Source organism: Caretta caretta, chromosome 14 (assembly GCF_965140235.1).
Source record: "Caretta caretta isolate rCarCar2 chromosome 14, rCarCar1.hap1, whole genome shotgun sequence".
NCBI classification, from domain to species: Eukaryota; Metazoa; Chordata; order Testudines; family Cheloniidae; genus Caretta; species Caretta caretta.
Genome location: NC_134219.1, coordinates 19358289 through 19384490, shown reverse-complemented (window position 1 = coordinate 19384490; position 26202 = coordinate 19358289). Strand labels below are relative to the sequence as shown.

The window sequence follows — 26202 nt, the reverse complement described above, 5'->3', positions numbered from 1 at the left end:
TAAAACAATCTCGATTTCATGTTATATTTACTTATTTAATAAAAGTCTCCTTGTGTTACAGCAAATATTTTGATCCAATTGTTTCCCTCGGGATACAATGTTTCTTGACATTTTATATTAGAATGAATTTTCAATTAATCTTAAACAGATGACAAGGATAATAACCAAATAATTTTGTTCCATTTCTCAGGGTTCTCTCTTAGTATTACTCAGCAGCTGAGACACAATATGTCTTCCTTTCCTAAGTAACAGTTTTAGGCTGGTAAATATGAGACTGTCAAACCTGTCAGTGCACAGGGGGAAAATGCCTGATTTGGTCTGGAACCCTTAAGAAACAGTTCCTGCTTCACCTTGCTTTGGAAGAGAAGTAAGTTACTTCATCCTCCTGTGGAGCAGCTGAGTCTCCCCTATGTGCCCACTCAGTTACTCTAGCCAGTGAGTAGAGGGGACAGAACAGAGCTCCTACCACTTCCCTGTCCCTCTCTACCCCATTTCCCACCCATGTCCTTGCAGGGTGGAGTGTTGAGTGAGTAGCCCCTGTTATTCCCCACAGCTAGTCACAATCTGAACAGAGCCAAGTAGGGTAGCATGGGGGTGGGGGGGGTGGGGATTTATTCTCTTTACTTTCCTGTGTGGTTCAGAAAAGGCTGTGACGGCTTAACCCATAGTCTGCAGTCCATCCTGGTGTTATCACTGCCCACAGGAGCAAACAGTTAAAATGGAGAGTCTTTACAAAATGCAGTGGGAGACCCAGAGGACAATGCTAGCTCAGATAGATTTTTACAGGCAAACTATAGATGCTTGTGATTGCCTGCAGTATGGGGTGTAATGACCTTTAGCTACTGAGTTAAAGGACTCATGCTGCCCTTATGCATGCTAATATTGGAGACGTTACCCAGTCCATGTAGTTAAGTTTCATGATGGAGCATTCTGTTGTTTCAATAATATTTTTTATGCTCCCTTGTTTTTGTATTTTCTACTATTTATATTATAACTTTGTTGCTTTATTTATTTTTCCAGTCCCAATAAGAGGAAGAGAAGGATGTTCTAATACTAAACATGTATATTGCTGATTTAAATCTTCAAAGTACTATACCAATATTTATGAATTAATCCTCTCAGATGCCCTGGTAGGAAGCGTCAATAAGTATTATCCTCATTTTACAGATGGGGAATCTCAACAAACAGAGATTAAGTGCTTTGTTCAAGGTTACACAGCAGATCAGTGGCATAGCTGGGACTAGCATTCGAATGTTCTCCTTTCTCGGTCCACTAGACTACACTGCCTCTCAAAATTGAGGTCAAGGTAGTAATGTTAATACTGAAAATGGTTCATCTTCTGAGGATGAACCAGATAGGAATGAAGATGATTCTAACATGATTTGTATATGCAGATGTGATACTTACCTATTTGTTGGCTTCTTCTACCGGTGGTTACCTCCTCTGAATATGGCTAAAGAGATTAAAACTAATTCTCTTTCAGTTTCTTCTCCAGCAAAGGACAACTGTTGCCAGCCCAGTAAAAACTGGGAAAACAAATGTGGTGTTTTGCAAAAGCTTGCAGTGTGTACCAGTATTTGTCTATTGTTTCCACTCACAATGCAGTTTGAGTGTTTGTACTAACATAGCAGCTGCTATTGTACATACTGGAGTCTTGTTCACTTTGGTAGTCTATTCAGTGTCACTGACTGGAATTCCAGTGGTTTCTTGATCAGAATTAAGGTCAAATGGAATTCACAGCACTGAATCTTGTGTCTAATGCTCAGGCTCATAAACAAGAGATTCCTGTGAGTCAGAGCAAGAATCGGCTCCCTAGGAACAGGAAAGAAAGTGGGGGAAGGAAAGTTTTATAAATGATAAAGATCTTATCTCTCCCCCTCCCCCCACCAAATTATTTTTCTGTTTTTCTTAACAACACAAGCTTCCCTCAGCCTGATAGCATTCAATGAGTTTTGTGCCTGTCAGGCACTAATGACAAAGCACAGCTTTGATAGATATTTGGGATTGATCTCGTTGGCAGTTTCTCACCATAGACAAGTGGCTTATGTGGAGATGATGGGTTTTTATTGTGACAGTTTTCCCTGCACACAGTTTCTGTTTTCTGTTTACAGCAGTTTTGTAACAGCAGAGCAGGTGTCACTGAGGTACACAGTGACAGAAATAGAGAGAAGCAGCCACAAGGCTCCTCCATACTGTCAAGGAGATTGAGGTGTTGACACTGTCCGCCCCCCACCCCCTGGAGCAGAGATTATGGTTTATTTTCTGAACCTCAAGAGGCAGTTTTAGCCTTATTTTAAATACATTTTTTGGAAGGAAAAAAATATGCTGCTTAGCTGAGGTCTTGTCATGCCAAGTTCCAGACCTCTGCATGTTTCTGTGGTTCTGAGAAGCCCATGGAAAGACTGATTATTGCTAATGCCATCACAGTCATTGTAGGTCTCTCAGGCAGGACCACAGATAAGGCTTGTTCCCAGGACCCATGTTCCTTTAGAACCACGATTCTCAACCTGTGGGCTGGATGGTCATTCAGAAGGCTCTTTTTGGGTCACAAGACTACACCCCACACACCCTCCTAATCAGTGCTTTATATGCTCCATGGGGAGGAAAGGAGAGAACAAGGGGAGAGGGATCTTTTCATCCCCTCAGAGTATCCGGAGGGGATGGTTAAGTTCTCCCTGTGTATGTATACTGACTGGTAGTTGGGGAAGTGGGTGGGGTGCCATGCCTTCCAGGAAACATTGGAGCTCAGTGGGAACTTGTGCAAAGGATTTTGAAGTGGGAGTTATGGGTGAAAAACAGGCAGAATTTGGGATGATGGGAGGGAAGGTTTAGGGCCCTGGAGTCCCTATGAGGAAATTGTTGTTTTAAGTGCATGTAAAATGTGAAAGTGCCTTTTGCTGGTAGCAGGGAGCCCTGCCTGTCCAAGTACTAGGAGTGCCATGCTGCCACACTGATCTCTGCAATTTGTGCACTACAGGGAGGAGCAGAGCTATGCGAAGGAGGGGAGAAGTAGAAGATGGAGAGAGTGGCCCATGGTTTTCTATTATACTTTGAGTCTAGAAATTCTCTTGCAGGGTTGGGCCACTGGGCATGAATTGTATATTAAAGACTCCTGAAACTAAGCAAGTACTGAGTTGTCCAGGTGTTGCAGTGACAGGGAAAATGCTAATGACTGAATTGTGAATGTTCTGGATGAAATTTATTTTTCAGACAGCAGGTTAGCTCTTCTGATAAGAAAAAGGATGATTCATGCTACCTTTGTATTTTTGCTGCTGACCTGGTGCGGGAAACAATCTCCACAGGGAAACAGTCTCCTTTTTGCAAAAAGAAAAGGAGGACTTGTGGCACCTTAGAGACTAACAAATTTATTTGAGCATAAGCTTTCGTGAGCTAAGGTGCCACAAGTCCTCCTTTTCTTTTTGCGAATACAGACTAACACGGCTGCTACTCTGAAACCAGTCTCCTTTTTGCAGATGCAAAACCTCAGCTGGCCATTTATTTGGGGCCTCGCTCTTTAAGGCTCACTGGGATAACATAATTTTCCTTCTTTATTTTAAGATAATACATCTTATATTATTTTTAAACCTCCTGGTCATGGATTATATTAAGGACCCTGTGATGCCATTTTAACAGGAAGTGCTCATAAATCAAATTGACATTTATGTGCTGAAAAATAACAATCAAGTCTTCTTTAATGAAGCAGAAAAGTGTGCTTGAAAAGAAATCTGTTAAGATGGAGGGAGGGGAAACGTCCATCAAAGACAGTTTACAACTCAGAGAATGAAAGAAAAGTACAAAGGAAACAATAACAGAAACTCAGAAGGACAGTGTAAAGTTGTAAGACAAAAGTCACGCTTGGCGGGGAAATGCAAGGATCTATAATATGCAAGTTTCATATGGAATGAATGGCTATTTTTAGCTCACCTATTCTTTTCCATGTGTAACACATCACTAGTTTGTTTCTGCGTGGAAGCTCAAAATATAGTCTAGCCGCCCCAGGGGTTTTCACAGTCTGCATGATTTCTAAATAGAGAAGTTATATTGTGAACATATCCCCTCCCAATCACAGCATCCATGTGGCAACTACAGCAGTTGGCTATGTAAGAAAGTAATGTTAACAAAGTATATATGTATTTTTAACTGCCTTTAACACAATCTAGCATCCGGAAACAGAGCCAAGAACATGGGACCAGCCAGCTCTCTGTGGATTGTGGTTCACAGCTTGTGAATTGCTGGTCTAACATCTTGGACCAAAAGTTGATTCGTATCAAGGACAACGACAAACCAGGAAGAGCCTAAGTCTGACCTCACTCCCTTTTTTTGGAAGCTGTTTTCTAAGTCATGTTTTATTTTCTTGTAATAATGAAACTTGCAACAGCTCCTGAATATTGTGGATTAAAGCTAGAGTATATCTCAGAGAAGGTTCTTGTTTCAGTAACGAAATCTAAAGCCTGTACTGCATGTGCACGCACAGAAGTAAATTGCAGTTCTACCTGAAAATCCCTCTGGTTAGGCAACTTCTGCAGCAGTTCTGGGTGAGCTCTCATACTGCAAGCACATGGTGCTGCAAAGAAAATTCAAACTCTGGGTGGGTCTTCCAGCTGTTCCCAAAGAAGCAGGATGTTATCACACGATACATCATTTTTGCCTTTGGTCACTGTTCTAAGCAGGACCATAAGTGCTTTGCCTTCATGCACGTGTCTCATTGTGCCCTTGTTCCATCTAATAGTTGAAATAACTATGAACTGTTTGACTTGTCAAAGTCTCTATTACTGTGGCACTTCGTTTTCATTGATGTCTTTTCCCAGGGTTCTCTGGATAATGAAAATACAGTCACTTCCTCAAATGGTTTATCTGCTAAGTGTGGACTTAAGCATTCTCTGGAAACTGCTCTCCCTTTGTGCATTTTTAGCCTGTTAAGAATAAAGAACTACTGCCTTATGGTGGGGGTACAGACCACCGGGCGCTACTTCCAAATTCTCTGACTTTGGACGCATGGTGTGCATGCGTAACCCTCAGTGGAATCCAGTAGGGACCATCACTCGAAGTAGAGTCTCTAAGGTGCCACTAGTACTCCTTTTCTTTTTGAAGTACTAGAAAACCGTTCGTAGTTTTAAAGTGAACTTTTTTCTTAATGACAGGTTTCAGAGTAACTGCCATGTTAGTCTGTATTCGCAAAAAGAAAAGGAGTACTTGTGGCACCTTAGAGACTAACCAATTTATTTGAGCATAAGCTTTCGTGAGCTACAGCTCACTTCAACGGATGCATACTGTGGTATTTTCCACTGAATGCATCTGATGAAGTGAGCTGTAGCTCACGAAAGCTCATGCTCAAATAAATTGGTTAGTCTCTAAGGTGCCACAAGTACTCCTTTTCTTTTTTCTTAATAAACCTCTATTGCTAGTGAGAGCTGGATGCATAAATTCCCCTGCATCAAGTTGAAAATATACCCATTAATAGTATAATTCCTGTCCTGACATTCATCACATACAACTTTTAGGCAGGTTGCAAATTGTCTTATGAACTCCTGGAATGGTACGGATTAGAGTCTGTTATGTGCTTTGCTGCAGCGTAGTATTAGCTAGAAAGTTTCCAGGTACATTTCTCACTTTAGGTTTAATTCTGTGAGCCACAGAAGAATCCTTTAAATGGCAGATAAGGCTATATTCAGTATCAAACTTTACAGTGTCTGTGATTCAAGTATCAAGATGTGATATTTATAACTGATAAACACCTGTGATTTGTTTTTCCCTGCAAAATTCTGCATAAGAAACTTCACCACAGTCTGGCTGGGTATGTTTTTGAAAAGGACAGTTGCAGCTTATTGTCACTAAGTTGCCTCAATACTAGTGATGTCTTATAGTTTGCTTATTGTATTTTGAATACTGCCTTGTTGCATAATGAAAGGATTGCAGCCAGGTACATTGATGTGATAAACAATGGATTGGCTGGATGAAGATCAAATTAATTCAAATAGAGACCATTGACAGGGATTTTTAAACAAAAGCACTTAATTTGCCTCAGTTTTGTTTGTATTTGGTTAACATCTCATGTCATGTACCTGACCACAACTTGTTCGCTTGGATCAGGGGTGGCCAACCTGTGGCTCCGGAGCCATATGCAGCTCTTCAGAAGTTAATATGCGGTTCCTTGTATAGGCACTGCCGACTCCGGGGCTGGAGCTACAGGCGCCAACTTTCCAGTCTGCCAGGGGGTGCTCACTGCTCAATCCCTGGCTCTGCCACAGGCCCTGCCCACACTCCACCCCTTCCCATCCCCTCCCCTGAGCCTGCCGTGCCCTCACTCCTCCCCTTCAGAGCCTCCTGCATGTCACGAAATAGCTGATTGGGAGGTGCAGGGAAGGAGGGGAGTACCCTGATCAGTGGGGGTGCCAGTGGGTGGGAGGCGCTGGGAGCGGGGCAGGGGAGCTGATGGGGGGCTGCTGACATATTACTGTGGCTCTTTGGCAACGTATATTGATAAATTCTGGCTCCTTCTCAGGCTCAGGTTGGCCATTTCTGGCTTGGATAATCTCTGTGGCCTGTGCTATTGCTTAAGGTAGATGAAGAATATAGCCCTGATCCTCTTATCCAGATGAGCTGGGCCTCCGCTAACTCAGGGTGCAGGAGGTGTCAAAGATCAATTTACATTACTGTGAGTTACACCTGGCAAGGGACATAAAAGGCAATAAGAAGAATAGTAATGGGCCTAATCTGCAGCCAGGGAGATTTAGGTTAGATATTTAAAAAAACTTTCTAACTCTAAGGCTCTGGAACAGGCTTCCAAGGGAGGCTGTGGAATCTCGATCATCAGAGGTGTTTGAGAACAGGTTGGACAAAAACCTGTCAGGGCTGGTCTACTTGGCCCTGCAACAGCACTGCAGACTGTACTTGATGACTTCTCATGGTCCCTTCCAGCCCTATGTTTCTATGATTACTTTTGTGTTTCACCAGGCCTGGGGCCAGCTTAGCTGTTGGCAAAATTTAGAGCAGCTTCCTGGGCCCTCTAAGAAGAATTAAGGTAACTGGGGATGGATGGAGCATAGATGTTCCAGCTGTGCCCCCTACTGCCAAGAGCAGAAGGAGGGAGGCTGTGCCAGCTGTCCATCACCCAAGGATTCTCAGCTGGCTGAGAACTAACCTTATGGCTCTTTTGTTGCCAGAACAGCACAAAGAGCCAGTTCCCTTGCTTGCACCTTCTGCTACTCTGCTTCTTGGGGATTCCACACGCGCCCTGCAGCTTCCATCCCTGCCCTTCAGCTGCTTCCACTCTACACTTTCTACAACCTGCTCTTCCTTCACACCCTTACTCTCTGCTGTCCTTCCCAACTCTTTGCTGCCTTCCCCCTTGTCATAAATATAAAGGGAAGGGTAAACCCCTTTGAAATCCCTCCTGGCCAGGGGAAAGCTCCTCTCACCTGTAAAGGGTTAAGAAGCTAAAGGTAACCTCGCTGGCACCTGACCAAAATGACCAATGAGGAGACAAGATACTTTCAAAAGCTGGGAGGAGGGAGAGAAACAAAGGGTCTGTGTGTCTGTCTATATTCTGTCTTGGCCGGGGATAGACTAGGAATGGAGTCTTAGAACTTTTAGTAAGTAATCTAGCTAGGTACGTGTTAGATTATGATTTCTTTAAATGGCTGAGAAAAGAACTGTGCTGAATAGAATAACTATTTCTGTCTGTGTATCTTTTTTGTAACTTAAGGTTTTGCCTAGAGGGGTTCTCTATGTTTTTGAATCTAATTACCCTGTAAGGTATCTACCATCCTGATTTTACAGGGGGGATTTCTTTATTTCTATTTACTTCTATTTTTATTAAAAGTCTTCTTGTAAGAAAACGGGATGCTTTTTCATTGTTCTCAGATCCAAGGGTTTGGGTCTGTGGTCACCTATGCAAATTGGTGAGGCTTTTTATCCAACATTTCCCAGGAAAGCGGGGGTGCAAGTGTTGGGAGGATTGTTCATTGTTCTTAAGATCCAAGGGTCTGGGTCTGTAGTCACCTAGGCAAATTGGTGAGGCTTTTTACCAAACCTTGTCCAGGAAGTGGGGTGCAAGGTTTTGGGAAGTATTTTGGGGGGAAAGACGCGTCCAAACAGCTCTTCCCCAGTAACCAGTATTAGTTTGGTGGTGGTAGCGGCCAATCCAAGGACAAAGGGTGGAATATTTTGTACCTTGGGGAAGTTTTGACCTAAGCTGGTAAAGATAAGCTTAGGAGGTTTTTCATGCAGGTCCCCACATCTGTACCCTAGAGTTCAGAGTGGGGGAGGAACCTTGACACACCTCAACAGCCAGGTTTCTGTTTCTCATAGAATCATAGAATATCAGGGTTGGAAGGGACCTCAGGAGGTCATCTAGTCCAACCCCCTGCTCAAAACAGGACCAATCCCTAAATGGCCCCCTCAAGGATTGAACTCACAACCCTGGGTTTAGCAGGCCAATGCTCAAACCACTGAGCTATCCCTCCCCCCGGGTTTCTGCCATTTCCTGCACTATCTGCAGCCTCTCTGCCCTCAAACATCCCCACTCCCTCTTCCACACCCTTAAAAACCCCTTAACACATCTGGTAAATTACATTGTACCTAGTTAATGTTCATAGAATCATAGAACTGGAAGGGACCTCGAGAGGTCATCTAGTCCAGTCCCCTGAACTCATGGCAGGACTAAGTATTATTAATGTAAAAGCCATTTGTTCTAGATGTGTCTGAAGTTTATTTGTACCAAAATAGCTTCCCAGGCGAGGCAAAAGGACAGACTCCCTTTCCACGGTGCAGGAATTGTGAATTCTTCAGCAACTCAGCACCTACAAGTATCTTCTTCCTTCTGTGTTTAATAGGGTTTTGATGCACGGTAGTGATAAAAGTCATTTTACAGAAAAGCTGGAATTAAAGAGTTAAATTTGTAAAAGAAGAAAATTAAAATCACATCCTGGATAGTTCAAAGAATCAACTTTAGTTAACTGGCTTAAACAATTAATTGAAACATCACTACCTTGATTTGCTCCTTATCTTTTTAATAAGAGTTTGAACAAAAGTGCTTGAAAGTCAGTTTAAATGAACAATGGCAAAGCTAGTGAGCACAAATGACTTATTTAGAGAACCAGGTACATGGATGGAGCATAAAGAGAAAACTAGATAAATAAATAAATACACTCAGGGCAAACAAGCTTTGAATTAAGTCCTTGAGAAGATGCCAGCATGTTCATTTTGATGCTCAAAGAATAGTAATACATTGCTATTATGTGTAGTGCCTTTCATTCAGAAGAACAGGACACCAATGGTCATTACAAACTGTGCATGTAAATTAATATATTATATATAGCTTTACCCACCACTGGCATGCAGCCACAGGCAGGGCAGAATGCAGCATATGATTTTGCGATGCTATTCAGCGTTTAGGAACAGAGGTAACCAAATAAATGATTTTGGTTCGGTGGCCAAAACAGCGAATCTGGAAAAAAATTCTGCTTGTTTCAAGCCTAAACTGATTTTTTTGGGGCAAGTGGGGGTGTTTCTTGCTGAAACAAAAAAACAAAAAATGTTGTTTAGGTCAAATGAAACATTTCAGAAAGGTCAGTTTGAAACAATGTTGAAATTGTTCATTTTGACATTTCCAATATTTTTATTTTCATTTTTTTGTTAACTCTATTCACATTTGACCCAAATTCACAAATAGGTTTGGTGCGCCAAAAAATGCATTTTTCAGCAAAATTACTATTTGCTGAAATGTTTTTGTTTAGCTCTTAGAACAGGTTCCCTATGTAAATTTGAATGGCAACTGAATCCACAGGGGCAAGATTTGCTGTCAGCCTCAACAGAGCAAACAGCAGGGATTAGTTTGTGAACCAAGGCTGCAGGACTTGTCGTCTTATTGAGTTCTGATTAATGAATGCTACTTAGAGCATCTAAATGCACTTCCTACATCAGCAGTGAAAAAGCTTTTGGATCTTTTTAGTTAGCATTTCTTCTCTCTCCCCCCCTAATTAGCTGTTTGTGCCCAGTTCTGGAGTACAATTTGCATAATTGGAGCAATTTACCTCCGTGTGGTGCAAACTGCGGTAGTAAAACAGTAAGGCAGCCAAATGACTCCAGTGGCTTAGTGGTGGGCATCTCATAGATAAATATATTGCATGCAAGAGTCAGATTCTTAGTATGGGAGTTCCCTAAGATGAATTTATAACAAATCTCAGACTACTGTGATCAGTGGAAAAATTGCCTGAGTAGGAAAACATGGGATTCAGATAGGACAGCCGTGCAAAGAAAAATACTACAGTCTGTCAACATGCTGCTTCAGTCTGAGTTAGGACTGGTCTGCACTACATTGGTAAATTGATCTAACTTACGCAACTTCAGTTACGTGAATAACATAACTGAAGTCGATGTAGTTAGATCCACTTACTGCAGTGGCTACATCTCCCGTCGACTTCCCTTATGCGTCTCGGAAAGGTGGAGTACACAAATCGATGGGAGAGTGCTCTCCCATCGATTTAGCGTGTCTTTAGCGTGGATTCAGTCGCTGCATCGATTGCAGCAGTGTCGATCTATTGGTAAGTGTAGACGTGTCTTTAGTTACTTAACTCGTTAAAGAAATAAATTCTTACGTTGTTCATGGGCAATTTGGAGCAGTGAAAGATTGTGCAAGTGTTAGTGTTCCCTTCTTCTTGATGCTTCATTTTGAGCATTTTGCCTTAAATGTTACCTAGTTATTTTGATAGCACTCTAAGTCTGTGTAGGCAGGTCATTCGTCTGATTTTAAACTGGACAGTCCTCTTTTTGTGTGGTTTGTCCTCCAACCAGTACGGAGACAAAAACGGACAGGCCACTTTGAAAAGTGTGCCTCTCTGCCCCTCAGTGTGAGAGGTCATGTGGGCAGGCCAGCACACTCTTCAAAATGGTGATCTGGATGCAGCGTGACCTCATACGCATCCTACGTGCGAGGTCACAGCAGTGGGGGTGAGCCCATGGCATTCCTGGAAGTACCAGAATGTCCGGTATTCTGGGAATGCATGAATGGCCATACTAAGTCTATGGCACTTTAAAAAACACGCTGAAACCCTCTGGAATGCTCCTACTGGAAAAGTCATAGGTGGTAAAGCACTTAATTACACGACTAGAGCCATTTGGTAGTCATGAAGCAACTGCCAAACCCATTCATTTGTGGAATTGCTCTCTTTCTAAGGAAAGAGCAATTGGAACTGCATTGTGATATAGAACTTTCTGATCTATCTGAAAAATGAATGTTCTGACAGTGCACAAAGAGATTGCAAATACCTGAACAATGGCCTGTGCCCTTTCACAGCTGCTTATAAAATCCACTCTGGCTTTTTCCAGGTTGGAAAATTACCTTGTGAGATGGATTTGTGGTGATTGATAGTGAGAAATTTTGGTAAGTTACTGGCTTTTTTAAGAGCCTCTGTTGCAAGCCAGTGATAGCATTTGAGAACCTGGATAATGAGCAGTGAGAAAAAGAATCAAGCTTAAAAACTTCTGCTTTTCACTATCTTTTATAGTTATGGGACTTTAGTCCTTGTAAAAACACCCAACAAATTAGAGCTAGGTTCTTGCAATTAGGTGCAGCCCATAGTGGGAAATATGGAGCCACCTGCCCTAGTGGAGCAATGAGAGAGAAACTGCCTCAGGGAGGCAGTTACTTACCCTATTTTGTGGAGTGCAGCTTACTTATCCCCACCATGTGTAGCAGGTCAGTTCTGCTGGCCTGTGCTTGAGGGATGGAGCCATGACATACACACACTATCCCCTTTAGGGTACCCTGTGGAACAATCCCAATTTGCCCCAAAGATGCAGACACTGTAATACTGTCTGGCCCTGATAAGCCAAGCAGTTTTCCAAAGGGGGTTGCTCATGCTTTTCCCCCTTCCTCCCCATGGACTCTTGTGTAAGGGCCATACTAAATCATGTTCATAGTGAGGTATGAAACTCTGGATCTGTTTTTACGGGGAGAAAAGGGTGATGTCCTCTGCAACCTGTGCATAGTCCTGAGGCTACCCCACCCATGAGACATGTCAGTGGATGGGACTCTGGCATGAGTCAGTCCATGCTGTTCCTAAGTTATCTAGAGGGTTTTCAGTTGAGTGGGGAAATAATTTTTCTTTCTTCTTTGGAGGACTTTTTGCAACCTTTGCTGCACTCCCTGCTCCTTTGGTCCATAGAATTAGAGACCAGCGTGAAAAATCAAACCCAAGTCCCATTCCTGGCAGTTCAGTACACAAGTGCTATATCTTTATCAGGGCAAATTAGAAGGGGATTCATACTTTCCCTGGCCTCTACCCATTCTTTATCAAGCTCTAAGGCCCAGCTGAACCCTGTGTCTTCATCATTTTAGCACAAAGGATTGATGCACCTTTTAATCAGCTTTAGTAAGCTGTCTCAGTGTAGCCCACAGTTGTAATATCATTTGTCTTCCTGGTGATAAAGTCCTGAGTTTTCAGTTAGCTAGAGAGCAGATAAGCCTAAAGAAATAGCAGATGGGCCAAGACATAGCAACACCACACAGAGAGCCACTAGTCAATAGTGTGGAATAGGCCCTTCTCACCAATCTTCTACTTTTGTCTCTTACAGGCCGGGTTTCCTTTTTCACCTCTGGGTCGGAGAACCTTCATCGAGTGGAAAAGGTTCGCTGGGGCACTCGTTATGCCATTACCATCTCCTTCACTTGCAATCCTGACCATGGCATTGGGGATCCAGTCTTAACGTAATCCGTCCTGGGAGAGAACGTGAGGTCGAGTGGAATGATAGAAGAAGCCCTGTGAGGGGAGAAAATGGAGATAATTTCCTGTGTAAATTCCCAATCAATTAAAATTTCCCTACCCTGTATTTAATATAATGTAACATCATTTTCACACATCTTCCTCCATAAGTGTTGCAAACAGTGCCTTAAGGACCATATTTAATTCAACATTCTGTTAAAAGGGGTTGTTTTTTTTATTCATCCAATTGAGAAAACAAGTCCTTTTTGATTTTCTCCACTTTTCTCCACTTTGAGAAATGCAGAGAATATATTGAACCAAGTTCTTCTGGGCCCTATGCCATTGTTAGCTGGTGTAACAGACCAGAATTTGGCCCTTTAAATCTTGTCATCTCCATCTGGTCACAACACCTAAGATAGAACAAGAAGGACATTATCCTCATGTTGTCCAGACTTTGTTCTTCCTGCAACAGATTCTCTTAGTCATGGGCATTATTTGCAAATACACATGTGGTTTTGTCTACTGGAACTTACTTGAACTGTTCTTTAAATTACTACAGATATTTAAAGCTAAACACGGGGGGCAGGGAAGGGGGAAGACATGGTCTCACCTCACCTAATGCAGGTAAGGAGTGTTTAGTATCAATTAAAATTAGGAAACTAAATTGTCTGGTGAGTCAATAGTCTAGAGCTTTAGGAAAGCAATCTTAGTAGTGCAACAGGGATGGCCAAAATGCTAACAGGATGTGTCCTATTGATCTGGGCTCTGCTCAGGAAGGAGCATTTGATGTGCTTGGCCCTGGGTTGTTTTTTGTTTTTTTCAGCTGCATCTCCATAGTGAACATGAAGGTAGTTGCACTCAGCTGTTTGTGTGAATTGTTTTGTTTGAGCTTTTTAATGGTTAATTCTTTAAATATAATTAAAGGAAATTTCAAAATGAAAAATAGTTTTCAAATTTAAAAAATCTAAACATTTTGGAAGTCTAAACCAACATTTTGATTTTTTTTTCAGATTTTTATTTTTTAGGATATTCCACCCAAGACCATTCTGTTAAATTAATAAATTCATAAAATGTTTTTCAACCCTAAAGCTGCATTTTTCACTGAAAAAGTTTGTCTAAAAGTTTTGTTCAGCTCTATTTTTATTGGGTTTAATTGGCAATAAAGCACTTCAGGCATTTGATATTTGGTTGAAGGGCGCTCTGATTTTGTTGTCATGCTTCACAACACTCAACTGCAGTCATGGAACAGCTCTTAACTTTCTGGCTCAAATAATGAACCAAGTTGTTCAGAAGTTTCTGAACAATTTGCTTTGGCCTAGTGTGAAGATTTGCCCTTAATCATGGATGCTCATTTATGGTACGTTTACTGGAATAATGTATTTCAAGGACTTCAGAAAATAGTGGGTTGTGCCATAAATATAGAACTAGTAACAAAACAAATGACTAATCTTGTCAATTACCTTGCTTTATTGTGGTAACTAAGGGATTTTCAGATTAGCATTTTGATAATTTAATTGTAGGAGAAACAAGAAGTTTCCTTAGATATTGAGTTCTGATGCAAGTCTTCTATTGACAGTATAGTGTGAATTTGTGTCACTTCTGTAGAAGTCTGTTGCAGCTTCCAAGAAACTGCTTTGTGACTGCCTGCATTTCACATGCTTTTGTCCCCTTTTTTCTTTTGAATCCACTTATGACATTGGAAATGTTTAAATATTGGAAGATTCCACTGCAGCTCAGTATAAAAAGGGGCTCTTCTCATTGGTTCCATTGGTAGAGATATCAGTTGACATGCCTGCAAGGCAAATCTGCAGTGAGTTTTTCAGCTATCAGCACACCAAGAAAGACCGACTCTTTCCATGTGAAAGAGGAAAACTTGTCATAGTGGCTGGATCTAAAGAAATAAAAATATTAAAGTTAGTTGGATAGCATGTCTAAAGGCAAGATTGAAAACCTGTTGATGTCTGTAGAAGGCTCCTAATGACTTCAGGGACCTTTAGATCAGGCCTTAATTGTACACTTATGCAAGAACAGGATTAACAGCAGCAGATTCCTTGGGTTAGTTTTGTTATTAAAGCTATCATGTCATTTAAACTCAATTCTTCAGTTTTTTTAGTGAGTTACAAAAGAATCTTCACTGCAATTTGCCACTTTAAAGTGTTTATTGGTTATTTCTGTGTTTCACACAGGCCGCATGGTGTTGAAAATAGCACATCTTTCAGAATCACCTTCTAAAACGCACTTGTTTTAATGCACCAGAGATTACTGTTATATAGTTGCAGGGGAGGAATCTTTCAGGTTTTTCATATTTCAAAGACTGCCTACAGGACACTTTGCATCTTCTTCATACTGTGAATTCTGACTGACATTAAAACATATCTAAGAACAAGTTGTGTGTGTGTTTACATTTATAGTGAGATTTCTACCTTAATCTCAGCAAGATGGTAATCAAGTCTGTCAATTACCATTGCCACAGTCTACTTACGTGCTGTAGTTTGAAAGGGGATCAATATATTTTAAAAAGAAGGAAGTGGCATAGTAACTCAGATGTCTCTTTTAGAGTCCCAGTGCCAATCAAGATTTTTATCCTGAAGCTCTTGCATTTGTCTACTAAAAGTAGGTTTCAGAGGAACAGCCGTGTTAGTCTGTATTCGCAAAAAGAAAAGGAGTACTTGTGGCACCTTAGAGACTAACCAGTTTATTTGAGCACGAGCTTTCGTGAGCTACAGCTCACTTCATCAGATGTATACCGTGGAAACTGCAGTTTATTTGAGCACGAGCTTTCGTGAGCTACAGCTCACTTCATCAGATGTATACCGTGGAAACTGCAGCAGACTAAGTCTGCTGCAGTTTCCATGGTATACATCTGATGAAGTGAGCTGTAGCTCACGAAAGCTCGTGCTCAAATAAATTGGTTAGTCTCTAAGGTGCCACAAGTACTCCTTTTCTTTCTACTAAAAGTAATATCCATAGAGAAGAAATTAGAATTGGAAATGCAGTTTAAACTAGAAGATTCTTATTACTGCCTCTAGCTACAAAAAATAAAAGAATAATCAGGGAAAGGTGTCAATTTATAGACCCATAAACTGTAAGCCCAGAAGGGACCATCATGATCATCTAGCCTGACCTCCTGCACATCACAGGCCACAGAACCTCACCCCACTTCTGTAATAGACCCCTAACCTCTGGCTGAGTTACCGACATCCTCAAATCATGAGTTAAAGATTCCAGCATTTACTCTTGTTCAAACTAGAAAACAACCCGTGCCCTGTGCTGTAGGGGAAGGCCACAAAACTCCAGGGTCTCTGCCAATCTGACCTGGGGGAGGGATTCCTTCCTGACCTCAAATAAGGCAATCAGTTAGACCCTGAGCATCTCCTTGAGACCTACCAGCCAGACATCAGGGAAAGAATTCACTGAGCCCTGCCCAATGTAGTGCTCCATCTTCAGTCATTGGTGATATTTGCTACTAGGAGTCGCAGAACTAACAACATGTGGAGCTCAGCTTTCTCAGGCAGTATTGGCATTAGTACTTAAACATACTGTCGCTTCATGTGTCTCTGATCCTTCTTTGTTAATAGTTTTCAGTACCTTGTGTTTCTTTCCCCAATAACTTTGCCTTTTTCCAAGAGATAAAAATGACTTTGTTTTCATTGGAGCTAAAATTATGGTGCCATATTTGCGGTCACCCACAAACACAGTTATTCTTAAATACCTAATTATGTGATCTTTTAAAAAGTGTGGGTCGGGAAGACTTCTCTCAACATTCCCATTCTTCCTTTCCTCTCGCAGACTCTGGGAATAGCACTGGAAATGGTTGCTGGAAATTAGGATCTAACTGAGGCACTGCTAAGGCGCTCACACACTCAGATGTTAGAGATAGAATTGTGAGTGCATCTAAATTACATTTATTTATACCCAGCTATCAAAACTCTTTAGAAAGCTTTAGCGCAAATAGCCATTACATTTTCTAAACAAAATGACCATTTAATAAAATATCTTGTATATTTACTGCTTTCATCCAGAGAGATGAGTGATTTGCTCTATGAACCACAGATACATCTGACAGCTGCTGCTCATCGTAGCCTGATTCAGAGTCAGGCTCATCTGTGCTTGCTGAAGCTAATTATCTGAAAATAATGACAACAGGGAGGAAATCCAGCTAATTGATTCACATCATGGGAATGGTATGGGAGCTCCAGGTAAGTGCCTATATGCTTTTGCCAAATATCTATGAACACTTTTATAAATTGCCTTTTCTTCCATTTCCTAAATTCTCCTATTGAGCTGACGACTAATTCCCCTGTCTTTCTACTTGGTGTTAAACCTGTAACAAGATACCCAGAACTGTAAGATTCTTCGTATGACCAGCTTCCTATTAACTGTCAGCTGTTCAGTCCTGAAGTGCCTATCCCCATGTGATGTTAGTGCATGGGCACACTCACTTGTGTCCATCACAGTTGGCCCCCTTCCATGTGGTCATGCTAGAGGTTTGTCTTTAAGGTTCCAGGACTGGCCAAAGGAAGATGACAAGATTAGTTTCTTTTTCCTGGCCTATACTTAGGGCCCTACCATCCATTTTGGTCAATATCACGGTCAGAGGATTTAAAAAATCATAAATTTCCTGATTTCAGCTATTTAAATCTAAAGTTTTATGGTATTGTAATTGTACGGGTCCTGACCCAAAAAGGCGTTGGGGGTGGGGAGTTGTCCACAAGGTTATAGTAAGGGATGTTGCGGTGCTGCTACCCTTACTTCTGTGTTGCTGCCTGCAGAGTTGGCCCCTCAGTCATCAGCCGCCACTCTCTGGCCACCCAGCTCTGAAGGCAGCAGCGCAAAGGTAAGGGTGGCATGGTGTGGTACTGCTTACTTCTGCACTGCTGCTGGTAGGGCACTGCCTTCAGAGCTGGGGCCCAGCCAACAGCTGTTGTTCTGGCCGCCCAGCTCTGAAGGCAGCACAAAATTAAGGGTGGCAATACTGTGACCCCCCCTAAAATAACCTTCCAACCCCCTTTTGGGTCAAGACCCCCAATTTGAGAAATGCTGGTCTTCTCCATGAAATCTGTATAGTATAAGATAAAAGCACACAAAAGACCAGATCTCACGGGAGGAGACCAGATTTCACAGTCCATGATGCATTTTTCATGGCCGTGAATTTGGTAGGGCCCTACCTATACACCTAAATGTCTCTTCATTAAATCCTGCTTACTGAATCCCCACTGTGCTCAGTCATTTGCTCACTCCTCCAAAAAGTGCCTAAATTATTACACCCCTCAAATATTACCCCAGCAGCACATATTGCAACCTACATCTTACTTAATTTGTATACACAGTGTGAATATACATTAACTGAAATGTTTTGTGATAATTTTGTATAACTTTCATACAGAAATAAGCCCTAGTCCCACTATGGGACCACTCATGTACTGAAAATGTTTGCAGGATCAGGTCCTTAAATTTACATACGTGCGTAACGGAAATGTAGGAACATTATGACAAATAAGAGTTTGACTCTTGCGCAGCTGATTGAGGCTGCATAAGCAGCTTCCCGATGCATCGAAGACCTTAACTAGCATCTTGACTCATCAGCATAACTCCTATTGACACCACTGGACTTTCCATGGGCAGAGTGAAGGCCATATATATGCCCCTAAGTTTGTAATTTAGGGCCCAATATGGCTTCCATTGACTTCAGGGCGATCAGCATTGATCCTTTTAATATGGAATCCCCAAAACTAAATGGGGCTAGTAGTGAGTGATGGTGCCTACTTGTGAAATTCTCATTTTAAGGTAGTACCATTAATTTACTAAATGTACATGGTCTGTGAAACTGAACTGGGGGGAGGGACAGCTTTTTAAAAGGTTATCTAGTTTATTTTTATAGATTTTATTCTGATCCTATGTCATTGTGAGGTCTTAGTTGGCTCCACACCTACCTTTAAAAAGGGAGTTCTGGTCTAACTATGCAATTACTGCATTTCCTTCTCCAATCTCCAGCATCTAAGAAAATCAAGCTGTGTTCTTCCTCCACAGGACTCTCTCTCACTCCATCTTTTGTATCAATTACTGAACTGTGCAATCATTGCAATCTCCTTGCACACAGCTTATTTTCCCAATCACACTCAAAGAAGTTTGCGTTTTTAATATACTAGTAATATTGTCTGAACCCACTCAGCCAATGTAACCCATTCATCCTCTTTGAAAGGGCTTTATATTAGTTGAGGGAAAGATTACTGAGTGTCACTCCACTTTTTTATTTTAACAACGTTTTTCATTCTTTGCCATGGTGTGCTTTTTAGCTAGCTTCCTTCAGTTTTCCAGGTACCTTATTATTTTCCTTCCATTACGAGTATTGACCATCCCTCAGCGAACATCCTTTGTTTCAGACCTAAATTTACTTCCATTTTGCACTGACCTGTTATTTCCTGTTTTGTCATGGAAATAGCGATAAAGGGGAGATCATTTTGACCTGCCGTTACATTATCTTAATATTTTCTCAGTATTTGATGCCCATAAATTACAGTGTCGAAACAAATTATGGTCATGTTCACAACTTTCTGGGCTCTCTGGGCATAGTCAGCTTCACAGTTAAGTGTTACTAATGCACTTCTGAATGAAATAGACTTCACACTCTGCATTTCAAGCAGACGACCCATTGGTATCAGTGTAGTAAGAGCCTGTGCCCCAAATCACAGCATGCCTTTGTGACAGAGATACTCTGTTACTAGACCAAAAGGAAAAATAATAGTGTTGGATGTGATGGTGGAAATTATTACATGCAGGAAGCATCTGGTTTGCCTTTTTCTGTTCTCTTATTGCACGTGCAAAGAAGTTGGAGAGGCATGATTTGGCCGTCACATGTTCATCTAGGTGTTGTATATAGTTATTTTTTTATTATTATTTTAAGCAGTTTTCCTTGGTGCTGATACACCATGATGATGACTTTACAAAAACTAGATAATTTCCTTCTCTGTGATTGGCTTGTTGCAACTTCCCTCTGTCCCCAGACTCACCAGTGTGGATTCACACTCTCATAGGAGCCTTTCCCAGCATATTCCTTTGGCTGCTGGCCCTTTAAATGGGGGGGAGAAGGGGAGGGAAACAGCACACAAGCAACAGAAGCCCTAAAATGGCCATTTTGCATCTCATTGCTGCACCTTCTTCCTTACCAGCAGATGAGTAATTTCTTAGCTCCTATTTGTTTCCCAGGACAATCACTTCTGAGAAGGTGGCACATCCTCAGAGTCCCCGTTGTGTATTATTGTTCTAGATGAGAGTCACTGAGTAGAGTATGAAAAGTTAAACAGCATTCTGCAGAGGATTCAGTATTTACAGACACTGCAATAAAAGTAGATCACCTTTCAGTTTGTTTAGTGTAGTCCCTGCAGTTCTCAGTTCAAAGGAGATGAAACAAAGTTACTGTATTCAAAGTATTTCTAGTCTGTTTCAGTTGCTTTATATATTACAGTCCGATCCATCAAAAATCTAGAGCATAACTGCCAACTGTAAATTCCTTGGATTTTCTGCTTACTTTTCACTAGAACAATAAGAAGAAAAATTCCCTGGGATGCCTGACTCCCAGAAAAGAATTATAACAGAGAATCTTGCCTGCTGCCTCTTATAGAGAGATGACAGCAACCAATAATGCGAGCAAGAGTAATAAATTACTAGGCGGAAAGCAGCTAAAGAAAACTCACCCAGTCTCAAGGTTCCATACCATTGTCTAACTCTACAAGTCCATTTTTGTCATCAGCTTTACTGTTAGTAAAAGAGAAAACTAATGCAAGTAATCAGAAATAACTGTATCCCAGGCAGCTAGGTTCTCTTCTTTCAAATCCTTTCACAAAACTTGCTTCTTCCACAAGACCCACAACTCAGTATCATCTATCTAATCTATCCATCCCTCACTCACATAGGTGTGGTAGGTCAGCACTTGGTTAACTTGTTACAGTGAACATGCCAAGCTCAATGCTAAGCCACCTGAGGAAAATGCTGGGGTTTCTCTATTAGTTTTTGTTCTATTTTTAAATTAAACTTCCCTCTGGATCTGCTGCTGCATCTTATATCTCAATTGTGTTTTCTTAGGTTTTAAGCTCCTAGGGGGAGAGTCTGAAAACAGACTACAAAAGTGAAACATGAGCATGTAATACATACACGCTGACTGCCCCCCTAAAAACCCTTTTAGGTGCTCACAGGATAAACATTTTCTGATTGAGGGTTTGGTTGGTATTTTTGGTGTGATAGAAAAAAGTCTACAAGAATAATCTTGTTCCTTAGTGTAACATTTTACAGTCTTAGGACATTATGGATAAATAATTTCATGGGTCCTAGTCCTCAGTGTTCTTCACAGAGGTATTTGTCCCAAACACCTTTATCTACTTGCTCATACCCCCATAATAACCTGAGCTCTGGCCTCTCCCCAGTCCTCTTCCCTTCCTAATGGCCCATGTAGCCTGCCTGAATGGCAGAAGAGTCTAGCTACAGACAGGAAGCCTCAAACTCCCCACTTGCCATGCCTCTGCCGAAGCCATAGGGTAACATTGTATGGGAATTGCTCATCAGTGCTTCGCTTGCATCAAACTGAAGACCATACAACCTTCTTATAAGCATGTGCTGCTCAATCTATGATGAAAGCACCCAGAGGCATTACATTTATTAGTGCCGAGAGCTTCACAGTCTAATAGCTTCCTTGTAGCTAAATGCTGCCCTTGAACTTGATATTTTTATCTCAAGAACTGGAACTTGGAGCCTCTCAGCTTCGTTTTCTAAATGCATTTTGGCTCCTGCAGGTGGTTTGTGATCCAATGAATCCCTGTGTGCTGCAGACATTATCACTTTCAAGGCAAGTTAAACATGTTTCAGAACCTTTGCTGGGATATTTATCTAGGCCTCAGAGTCAGCAATTAAAACTTCTTCCTCTGCTAATCTTCCCTGAATTAGACACTCCTTACCATTAAGCACGTACAGAGGGGCTATAATCAAAAAGCATTTCCCATGTCTGAATCCTGCAGGGAGGTAACTTAATGACACACAGTTCGAGGCTAATTATTTTTCCCTTGAGTCAGGCCAGCCTTGTGATTTGCAGGGGCCTGAGCAAAGGCAGATGCGAAGATGCCAGAGGGGGCCTGGGCTCAGACTCCAAGTTGCTTTTTGACTTTGTCCTCGATTCCCTTTGCCAGAATGGAAAAACAGGGGTCCGAGTAGTTTCTCCATGTGGACAACTGCTGATCAGGGTCACTGAGCCTTATTTCCTCCAAACCCACTCTCAGAAGTCGGGGAATGGGCCGCAGCTGCAGTTGTGAGCAAGTGGGAAGAGTCACCCAGCCTTGGACATACCTGTGTCGGGAGTCTGCCTCCCTCCCAGCTCCACACAGCCACAGTTGAAATCAGTAGGGTGCTCACGCTGAAGTCTTGTTGAGAAGACCTGTGAAGCGGCTGCCAGTCCAAATTAGCCCAAGTCTGATGCCTTAAGGGCATGCTGCAAAGCAAATCTTTCTTTCCCAGGGATTTGAAAGTGGGACAGAATTGGGAAGAATGCTTAAGGTTTGTACTGTCCCTGGGTTGCTAGTTAGGACTACGGTGCATTGAGCTCTGGAGTATTTTTTAGTTATGTTAGGATCTTGGAACATGAGCTAGATACTCTTTTTGGGTGTATAAATCTAAGCTAACTTTGCTCATGTAGCTTTCTTTGTGGGGTTATGGGTTTCTGAAATACAATATAAGTTCCATCAGGCCTGGCTCGTGTAACATGAGCTTCACCAAGCTACTGACATAGAGGCAGGCAATGTTATTTTCTGTGGACAGAGAGAAGAGTGGAGAGGTACTACAAGCTTGCCTAATCTTATCCTATCTCAGCCTATGCCTCTTCCAAACCTATTGGCAATACAAATGATAATTGTTCTGAGATGATATGCAGGGAAAGTGATGGTTTTGAGTGGCAAAAAAAAATTCTAGTTTGAGACTTTAGTACTTAAAACAAAGCAATGAAAATGTTACAGTCCTCAAGAGGTTTGAATTCTATTCCATTCAGAAATTTTGTAACCAGCTGAGCTGACATGACTCTGCTTTGCTATAGGGATACTGTCAAGGTTCTCAGGTTTTCAAATTAACTTGCTTTGGCAGTTCTTTCATTTCACATTTATTTTAAGATTTTTGTTCTGGAAGAAGTTGGAGTTTAAAGGGAAAAACACACAATATATTGTGAATGTATATAAATGGTGCATGTGGGCTTTCCCTCCACACGTGTGTCCCCATTTCTTTAGAGACACGCACTCTCCAGTCTAAAATAAACAAGTCACCCTCTCTTGGTCAGGGGCATTGCTTAGTGTGGACTGATCCACCTTTGTATTTCAGACGTCCAAGATTAGAAGATCGGAGTAGTTTGAGATCAGTCCCAGTCTCTTGTCAATTGTAGGGTCCATTTTGATCTTTTCTCTTGGAAGTTCAAAACAGTCTTTCACCCTCAAAATACAAAGGTGATCAATCTGCAGATGGAGAGTGAAGGACTTTGGCATTGGTTCTACTTTTTTTTGCTCCTAGACATCTACTTTTTTTTGCTCCTAGACATCTCCAATTTACCTCCACCTCAGAATGAGAACAGCTGCACTAGTCTGACTAGCAATGAACTGGCTGGCAGCCATTCCTAAGAGCTGTAAACAAGCACCTCCTTCCAAAGGGTTTTTACTCGTAAGGAAGCTTTCAGAGGAGGGCACAAGCTGCATCATCTTACACTGAAGGGGGAGCTGCCTTCACACTCATCTTCCCACCCAAGGAAAAACCAACGTTTTATCCATGTATTTTCCGTAGTGGCAGGAATCTGGCTGGGAGTCACAAGGCAGACAGGCTTTGCTGGGAGCTTTCAAGACTCATCTCCACTCAGAGCCAATGTGGGTGCCTCAGTGAATCTGGTTGGAAGTTCTACAGGATGACAGAGCTGTCCCTTCACAGTACTCCATAAAGTGTCTTGAGGGCCAAATGGAAGTGGTTCTATAGCCTGCCCAAATTTGCTGTTGAAAAGCTGCACCTGGTGGGGAGTTCCCACTTTGCTCAGGCTCAGAGGCCAGTGGCTCTCTCCTACTGAACAAGACCCTACTGGTAGTTGCAGGTGAGAATCTGGTCCCCACTTACTTTCAGCTGCTGGTATGTACACCAATCCTGGTACTGCAGGCTTTGTTTTTGCTAGTACTCTAGGTTTCCCATATAGGAGTCTCTATGTTGAGCATACCTCATTTTGTGGTGCTCTGACAGTCTCATCTTGTAAGTTGCTTAGTATCCTCTGTTTATGTTGACATCCATGGGAGATGGAGACCATCATGGGCGAATTTGAGTTTGGAGCAGCTCAAGCACCACGTTGGATTAAAGCATTCATAACTGAATAGGTGGGAGGGAGGGAAGTCTTGGATAGTGCCATCAAAGTCTTAGTCCTAGACGTTTGCTCTGACTACTAAAGTTATATGGCGGATCATGCAGATGCTACTGTGAGTCTGAACACACATTCTTACAATGATGCACCTTATCCCTCTCAGATTTTTTTTGCATAGTGTATCTATAGAAAGTATATTTGATGTAGAATGTGGCAAACAAAGTCTCAGGCAGGCAGAGTATTTTGGATTTGTAATCTGTAGTAGAGAGAGAGCCTGCTAGTTAGTTAAGTGCTTAAAGCCACTGGCATGCCAACTGTCTCTTCATTGCCAAGAAGTTGTGTGCACTGTCAGCTGTCCTTTTAGATTTTCTTTCCTCTACACCTTGCTGCTTCTGTGGAGTTAGTAATACAGTGCAATTTAGGGGGACTTCACTGTCGTGAAAAGAAGAAGTTTGAGAAACTTTTTGAAGAATCCAGAAATTAAATCCTTTCAGTTAATAGCCTGAGTGAGTTTTCTTAAATGTTTGCAGATACTTTGGTGTGGTAGCGTTTCAATCTCAGTGTAATAACATCTTTATTATCAAACCTTAGGATGTTGCAAAGCCCAACCATTTAAAATAATCATAGTTTTTAAGCCCAATGATAAGTTGAGGATTCTTTTTATTTCCCTTTTGGTTTGAGCCTTTGCGTTCATGTTTGAGCTTCTTTCTACAACCAGGAGGGGTAGACATTTTTTATGTCAAGATTCTCACATCACCTGACATCAGTGTTACAATTCTGGAGGGTTTTTTTGTGTGTGTGTGTGAAAAACTGATCTTTATTTTCCAGAAATATACAAACTTATTCATTATCATCATCTTCTTCTACTCCTCTGATGTACGGGACATTGTTACATCTTATCAAAACTTCATCAAGGTGTCCTGACAATGCACCATCTATGTATTCTTCTGTGTTTGCAAGCTGCATGTTCATGTAGCCGTCGACAGACACCAGGTAGCCCTTGTAGTCCATCCCCCACTTCAGCTTCACCATCACCAGCTTCCCCATCAGCCTATTCAGGAAGGGCTTGGGGTTCAGGGGCAAGCTCATGATAACGCTGCCTGGCACAAGGCAGCGGTAAAAACAAAAATTACTCGCAGGGCCGCATGTGCGCCCTCTGGAGTTAACTGCACATCTTCCCCATCCGTGGTCTGCTCAGCGGCTCCCCTTTAAGTCTAAGGCCTTCAGCTGTCACCTTGCTATTGGATGGAACTCCTGTCCCTCTCCCTACAGACCAAGAATTTAGACTTCCTCAAAGAATCAATCCTGAAGCACTTGCATGAGAGGAAAGTGATCAGGAACAGCCAGCATGGATTCACCAAGGGAAGGTCATGCCTGACTAATCTAATCGCCTTTTATGATGAGATTACTGGTTCTGTGGATGAAGGGAAAGCAGTGGATGTATTGTTTCTTGACTTTAGCAAAGCTTTTGACACGGTCTCCCACAGTATTCTTGTCAGCAAGTTAAGGAAGTATGGGCTGGATGAATGCACTATAAGGTGGGTAGAAAGCTGGCTAGATTGTCGGGCTCCACGGGTAGTGATCAATGGCTCCATGTCTAGTTGGTAGCCGGTATCAAGTGGAGTGCCCCAAAGGTCGGTCCTGGGGCCGGTTTTGTTCAATATCTTCATAAATGATCTGGAGGATGGTGTGGATTGCACTCTCAGCAAATTTGCGGATGATACTAAACTTGGAGGAGTGGTTGATACGCTGGAGGGCTGGGATAGGATACAGAGGGACCTAGACAAATTGGAGGATTGGGCCAAAAGAAATCTGATGAGGTTCAATAAGGATAAGTGCAGGGTCCTGCACTTAGGACGGAAGAACCCAATGCACAGCTACAGACTAGGGACCGAATGGCTAGGCAGCAGTTCTGCGGAAAAGGACCTAGGGGTGACAGTGGACGAGAAGCTGGATATGAGTCAGCAGTGTGCCCTTGTTGCCAAGAAGGCCAATGGCATTTTGGGATGTATAAGTAGGGGCATAGCGAGCAGATCGAGGGACGTGATCGTTCCCCTCTATTCGACATTGGTGAGGCCTCATCTGGAGTACTGTGTCCAGTTTTGGGCCCCACACTACAAGAAGGATGTGGATAAATTG

The 26202-nt window shown here is 42.1% G+C and overlaps 2 protein-coding genes and 1 pseudogene across 4 annotated transcripts in view; 1 reads left to right on the top strand and 2 right to left on the bottom strand.

Moving 5' to 3' along the window:
- The window catches only part of OGFOD3 (2-oxoglutarate and iron dependent oxygenase domain containing 3), a 94302-nt gene extending 79212 nt beyond the window's left edge, over positions 1 to 15090 (top strand). For 2 of the 3 annotated variants that reach the window (XM_048817260.2, XM_048817256.2), the window contains one exon: positions 12577 to 15090. In XM_048817260.2, the coding sequence (XP_048673217.2) occupies positions 12577 to 12708 (132 nt within the window). In that variant the 3' untranslated portion in view covers positions 12709 to 15090. Of the gene's footprint in view, positions 1 to 11328; positions 11384 to 12576 lie in introns of all 3 variants that reach the window. The other variant, XM_048817258.2, reaches the window with a different exon arrangement.
- Positions 9151 to 26202, bottom strand: part of LOC125620974 (urotensin-2 receptor-like) — a 41522-nt gene continuing 24470 nt past the window's right edge. The window contains exon 2 of the mRNA XM_048817255.2: positions 9151 to 12761. The gene's annotated coding sequence lies outside the window, so the exon portion shown is untranslated. The remainder of the gene's footprint in view (positions 12762 to 26202) is intronic.
- Positions 24904 to 25185, bottom strand: LOC125621521 (small nuclear ribonucleoprotein F pseudogene; annotated as a pseudogene).